This window comes from Cryptomeria japonica, unplaced genomic scaffold, assembly GCF_030272615.1.
Source record: "Cryptomeria japonica unplaced genomic scaffold, Sugi_1.0 HiC_scaffold_1568, whole genome shotgun sequence".
NCBI lineage: Eukaryota > Viridiplantae > Streptophyta > Pinopsida > Cupressales > Cupressaceae > Cryptomeria > Cryptomeria japonica.
In genome coordinates this window covers 22,843-30,000 of record NW_026729934.1, presented here as the reverse complement: position 1 = coordinate 30,000, position 7,158 = coordinate 22,843, and the positions used below count along the sequence as shown (strand labels likewise).

Sequence of the window (7,158 nt, the reverse complement as noted above, 5' to 3'; positions counted from 1 at the left end):
GCAATCAGATTGAAGACGCACAAAGTTGGGACGATTGGCTCTTCCACCAATGCTACGAATGAATGGTTCCCATTCATCAAGTAGACCATTTAATGCAATCATAACAAGATCTTTATCCGAGATTTGGCAATCAAGAGTACTTAGCTTGTCCTTTAGTTCATTGATCTTCATGAAATAGGCTATGATTGAATCTTTGTCTTTCATTTTCATGTGAAGAAGTTGTTCTCTTAGAGCAAGAGCCCTGCTGAGGTTGTTGACTTCATACATCCCTTCCAAGTGTTTGATCATTTCCCTGGCAGATGCAAACTTTGATATGACAGTGACAAGATGATTCTTGACGGATTCAATTATGATCTTCCTAGCCTTGAGGGAGTCTTTCTTGAACTGTTTCAGCTCTTCAGCATCTTCTGGAGGGGATAGCCCTTCTTCTTCTATGAATTTCAGCAGATCATTCTCTTCAAGGATTAATAGAATACGGACTTTCCAAGCAGCAAAATCAAGGGCTCCGTGAAGTCTATCTTCAGCCCTCAAACCTGACATTTTAATCTGAAAACAAACAGCAGCTATATGCACCAAACGATTTACTAAAATATGAAGTTAGTGACACCAAAGCTCTAATACCATGTAATTTTTGTGCCCTAGATCAGTGATCAGTTTTATGTCTTTTAATTATGCCCTAGTTTGTTAATCAGAATTGTAACAGTTTAGTAAATCATAATTTAGTAAACTTAGAAATGAACGAAGTAAACAAGTAACAAACACACATACCCTGGGAAAACCTCCAAGGAGGAAAAACCGAGCATTAAAGACCCACAAGTTAGATTATATATTCTCTCTTAATTGCACAAGTACAATACTTAGCTTCCTTGTCAGATCTGATCCCTTTTGTATGACAGATCTGCACTTCTAAGTTCTTCAAGTCTGCACCAAAATAGCCTATGTCCTCTTGGATAATTTCGCACAAGTCTGGACAAGTTCGCACCCTCCTTGTAAATTCGCACCTTTTCATGCAGAGCTAATTCGCTTCACTTGAATGAATGATTTGTCTTTGCAAAGTATCTTTAACCTTTATTATTGCAAGTCGGCCTCCTTCCTTTTTGGCACCAATATTGTTATTATGGCGTGGGGTTTTAGCATGGCGTGAAGTATAGGGTTGCGCTTAGACTTGGGGTCACGTTACCCTTTAGGATAGGGCCCAGTCCTAAATGGGTTCGGATGTTGCCTTAAGGCAATCCAAACCCATCCATAGACCTAGTTACAAACAATAGATAATAATGATTAGCAACATCCCCAAGGGGTATTACTATGAAAATCTCAAAACATCATTCTTAGAAAAAACCTATGGATCAAAGTTGGTCATATAAATGAATCTCTTGGAGACGCCAAAGATATTGTATATCCCCTTTGGATCTAAAACCACTAGAATCAGCAATATATCTTACAATACCATTTGATAACTATAATAGTGCACCATGGGATGAAACAAACCCATAAAATATACCATACAACCTATATATCTAGGCAACCATAGACAAATAGCACTATCCATGGCATGGGCTATCACTATACGCAAATAAGAAGGACTAATACTAAATAAAGACACAATTGATATTGGTAAAGCTAAAAGACAAGGTCTCACATTTACAACAGTCTCTAGAGTCAAATCTGTAGAAGGCATTTGCATACAGCCCATGTTCGCTTTCTATTGCTATTCTAAAATGAATAAGAATCCATACAACATTATTAAAGAAAGAAGAAGAAGAAGCTTGCTTATAATTGCTCTCACAATAGCAGGTTTAAGTATGTGCAATTAGTTGTGCACTCTCTTAAAGTTATACACTTTTAATTATTCCCTTGTTTAATATAGAAAAAATAATAAAACTAATCAATTACAACATTTTATTTTATGCAAGTGAACAATTAATGATCAAGAAAAAAAAAAAAGAATAAGTTTTACTTTCCTTCTCAAAATTTCTATTTTTTTTCTTTAAAATTGTGTATCTTGTAAAATAGTTACTAAGTATGGATTTCTTGTATAGCAAAAATGTGTTTCAATGCATTTTAATGCTAGGATTTTAAAAGAGGTGCTACAAAAGAGAGAAAGAGACACTCTTGTGTAACTTTGATTGATCCAAATGGGTTGCTAATTATTCAAAGGAATCTAATTGTTTTGAGACAACGAAGAAATTCAACAAAATTATGTATGTAATTATATTATACAATGACATTTGTCTCAATAAATTTTTTTAAATACTTAATCATATAATGTTAAAATTCATTTATATTTTCCCTATATTTTTTTAATATACTTAATTATGTAATATTAAAATTAATTTATATTTTTTCTATAATTTTGTATTGGCATATTCTTTCAACCTCTTACGAGTGTGCAAGTGTAGCTTTTTTTTTTTTTTTAATTATGCAATTTTATCAAAAACATCTTAATCTAAATTAATATTACAAATTATTATGCACCAAATTCTCGAGATTTACTTCGAAAAATCCTGACGTGCCTTGAATACAAACTATGTTCTCATTGGCCTCATTTTTCCATGATTAAACAATCTGTTCACACCTCCATTGAAATTCTTTAACCATGTCTTGTCCTTTTCATGATTGCAGGTAATGCACGAACATGATTAAATATCCTCGATTGCCTCTCTTTTTCATAATTGCACTCATTAATTCACACCCCTTCTGGATGTTAAATTTACATTCTGGATCTGATTGAGTTTACAGGTTCCAAATTTTGAAATTTTGAAATTTTGAAATCTGAGTAGAGGAGATCAATGGATGCATGTAAATATTGCACCTACAAATGTATGTGTATTCATTCATCTTTGCCTTTGGCTTCTCATGTGCCTTCATTTTACAAGGTCATGGTAGGGGACTTCTCCTCTCAATTGGTGAGTCAAAATCTTTCATTAATGTCTTCCTCTTCTTTTCACTTGTAATTCAATAGAGTTTTGCAAACAAATCTTAGAGATACAGAAATCTCAAATAGAAAACATCCTGTGTTTTTTTTCAAGGTGATTAAGTCTTGTATCAATGTCTTCCTGTTCTTTACACTTGTAACCAAGATATAATTTTTTCTAGTTTTGCAAATCTTAGAGATACAGAAATCCCAAACAGAAAACATGTTTTGTTTTATTTAGGGTGATTACGACTTTTAGAGTTAAGATTTGTAAGTAAAAATTATTTAGGGTGATTACGACTTTATGTTTGTAAGGTATAGTCTTTTTCATCTTTCCATTAATGGCGAGGTAATAGACAAGTTCAACCATTGATTGGATTGCAGTTACAAATACAGAGATTGTATTACAATGTAGTTTCATATTAATGGAAAATAAGATTATAGATTTGTGTTTCATTGAGCTAAAAAAATAAAATGTCAAACTATAAATTTTACTTTCATCAATTCAAATAGTTTTGGTCTGCAGAGTGCAGCGTACTGAATTATTTGATTTGCTGGATTTAGCTTTTCATGGTGTAAGGGGAAATCAATGTTTTATTGTTTTGTATACTGTTTTTGTTTCTTTAAATCTTAATTATATTACCTAAGTGCTTTGTGTTCATTTCTGTGAACTGTAAAATCTGAAGTTCATTTTATATTGTATATAGTTTATTTTTAAAAAATCTTAATTTTAAATTTGTGTTAAAAAAAAATTAGGGTTGCAGTTGCATGGATGGGGGCTTTCCAAGAAATTTTTGTGGGTGCTGTAAGATTTTTCAAAACTGATGATCCCATAAATTTTGTAGAACAGTTTAATTTACAAATTTAACTTCAAAACTGGTGATCCCATAAATTTTGTAGAACAGTTTAATTTTGTGGGTGCTGTAAGATTTTTTAGAGTTTCAAAACTGGTGATCCCAGAAATTTTGTAACTTCAAAATTTATACAGTTATGAATTTTATTATTAAATACATATTCAATTTAACACAATACCTAAACATAAATTTTTTCCATATACTAAGATGCTATCATTGCTTCCAATACCGAATTGGTGGTTGCTAAAGATCTGTAAGCTTCGAAGCCTGTCTTCTTTCAGATTGGGAAAAGCTCTGCATTTCCATTAAAAGTATTTTTCTTGTGTTTAATTAATTTAACCATTCTTTTTTTAAATTAAAAATTCTAAACAAAAATGGTATAGTCTATTTTTAATTTTTTATTTGAAATAATTTTAAAATATTATTTCACAGTAAATAAGAAATCCAATTTTTCAAACAAAAAAGCATTTACTACCCTAACCCTTCAAACTCCTTTATGTCCCACTAACCGGGTAAAGTTTGGCCAGAAAGGTGTAATCTTTAACATTTGTTTAGAATGGTGTAATCTTTAACATTTGGAAAGGTGTAATCTTTAACATTTGGAAAGAAACATAATTTTTAGTCCCAAATGAACTTTCTTCTAAGTTAGACACACCATGCGATCGTTAACTTTCATATATTTTTATGTTACTTTTTATGACTTTCGTGGGTGGTAAAATATACAGAAATGTAAATTAGTAAAAAAAAAAATTTTAAATTATATAAAGTTAGATATTGGTAAAATTTGAAATAATATATTTTTTTAAATTGTTATTTTAATATAAAAAATTATATTTTATTTTTAATTTATTATAGTTAGATATTTTTTATTGATAATTTATAAGAGATGAAATTTTAGTTGAAACTTTGTATTTTTTTTTTATTGATATTTTAATTAAAAACTTAAATCTTTCTTATTTTAAACAAATTAAACTTGGATTTTTTATAATTCTTTAAAAAATAATTAATATAAATAATAAATAAAATGAATAAAGATTTAATTAAATATTTATAATTTTTAGTATGTTATTCTTATTTCTAAGATTTAAATAATTAAAATAATATAGAATATAGTTAAAATTTAAAAATTATTATATAATGTATTGATATTTCGTTTTTTATTAAAAATAATAAAATATTTATTTTAAATTTTTCAAACATAAAATGTTTAAATGTATAATTTTTTATATAAGCAACAAATATAAAAGATTTAAATGTATAATTTTTTATGTTTTCATTTGTCTTTATTAAAATGTCATAAATATAAAATATTTTATTCAGAATCTTTAAATATAATAATTAATTTTCAAGTGACATATTCTCATATTAATGTATCTTACAACATATCATATCTTAATCATACTATTATTGATCACCTCATATTAGATCTATATATATGTTGGATTGACCTAAGTCACTTTCATGATTCTAGATGTGAATCTTGTGAGTGAAGTTAGCACATACTCACTTTCAAAATTATGCACTCTCATCAAATGAATACAATATCACACCTAAGCTTAACACTAAATACAAATCCAAACACATTTAACAGAAATAGTTGGTGAACACGATCATGGAGATGTTTACAAAGAAAAAGCAAAATATTTGATGAATTAGTGATTTAAGTTATTTTTCTGTTATGTGCAAAGAAGATTTCCTTTTGGGTGGTTCTGTTTAGGATTGAATTAAATTTTGCAGGAAATCCCTGGCGAGTTTGCAGGCGGAATGAATTGTAAAACTGCGATTCTGATGGGGCCAAGTTGTAATTTGTGGCATGTAAATGTAAAATTCGGCTCTACTGGTGCTGCTGCTTTTACAGATGGATGGCAAGCTTTTGTTTCTGACAATCGTATAAGAGCAACAGACATTCTTGTTTTCAGGCATGCCAGGGATATAGATTTTGTTGTGCAAGTCTTTGGTGCAATTCCACGTGAAAATGAACATGATCATCCTCAACAAGAAATTTGCAGTCAAAACAAGGAAATTGAAATTGTCTTAGTAGATTCTTCCACTTCCACGTCGTCTGCACTTCCAAACGTTGAATCTCCCTCATTTATGAGGGATAATTCAGGTAAGAAGAAAGTTCAAAGATTTTGCAAAACTGAAAGATTGTAAGTCATTTTGTTTTCTGAAAATATACTCATGTGTCTCCTCCATGCAGTTGTCAACCCTGGGAAAAGTACAGAAGCAATGTTTTCATTGACCCTAACCAAGAGTGCAACATCCCAAAATTTTCACCTCGTAAGATTTTTTGTTTCTATCATTTGAATTGAGGTTAGTGCAGTGCAGTGCAGTTTAGGATAAAATGAAGTCAAGTGATTTTTTATGTTACAGACCATTCCACGTGATTTTGGAGAGCGGTGGTTACCAAAAAAGAGAGTAGAAGCAAGATTTGTGCATCACAAGAATCCTGGAGAATGGCGGCATATGGTGGGAGTGTTTAATAAAGGAAAGACATATGGAGTAAGATGGAAAGAATTTGCCATCGATAATAAGCTGCGTAAAGGAGACAAATGTGTTTTTAAGTTGATAAACGCAGTCAACCACATTTTCATGGTCTATGTTAACACACAGGATTTGTAATTAGTTTGTGTTAGATTTGTAATAATTTTTGTTTTAAATAGAAACATCAGAACAGATGTATATTCCTGACTAGTAATTAGATCTATGTTAGCTTTTCTAGAGCAGTCAAAGTTCTACCAAAAGATTACTTAAGACTCGATAACAATAGTTACCTCTGTTGCCTGCAATTTTGTAAAACTGTTCTAATCAAAATTAAATATGTACTTCAACTTTTTATTAAACAAATGAATGATACTTAGTAGCTGCATGCAATTCCTATGCTGTTTTAGATAGTTTTTGCAGTCCAAAACAATTGTTTGATGTTGCATAATGGAAATAACCACTTTATATGTTATTTTTATATTTAAACATCATGGAAATAAAGTTAAATAACTACTTTCACTATGTAGGTCATGAGGATATTTTAGCAATATTAATCTTGATTTGGATGATGTATTCTTAGTTTATCAAATTATATGTCTCAACTCCACAGTTTTGTCATTTTTTATTGATCCACATTTCATGAGTAGTAGTTCACAAGAACTATCTCTCACTAGTATGAATGGTCCACTTAACACTAATTGCATCTATCTGACGCTTATAGGGGTGAAGCAATGAAACTTACCAAGACGTCACCCATTTTGGTACTACTCTAACTCTAACACACTTAAGCATGGAATTTTCCCCAAGATAAAGCCCACTTAATTGGCTATCCCATTTGCAAAACCTTCAAGTGTTGTCCCTTTGAAGAATTCATTGTAAAGCTCCCCTACTCATTCATTTACATTT

At 30.3% G+C, this 7,158-nt stretch overlaps 1 protein-coding gene across 1 annotated transcript; it reads left to right on the top strand.

The window, feature by feature from the left end:
- The first annotated feature begins 3,686 nt into the window (after nt 1-3,686).
- LOC131873355 (B3 domain-containing protein REM9-like) lies at nt 3,687-6,390 on the top strand. The gene is made up of 4 exons (XM_059216307.1): nt 3,687-3,719; nt 5,506-5,878; nt 5,969-6,048; nt 6,142-6,390. Exons 1-4 carry the CDS (start codon nt 3,687-3,689, stop codon nt 6,388-6,390), a joined length of 735 nt encoding a protein of 244 aa, XP_059072290.1.
- The last annotated feature ends 768 nt before the right edge of the window (nt 6,391-7,158 follow it).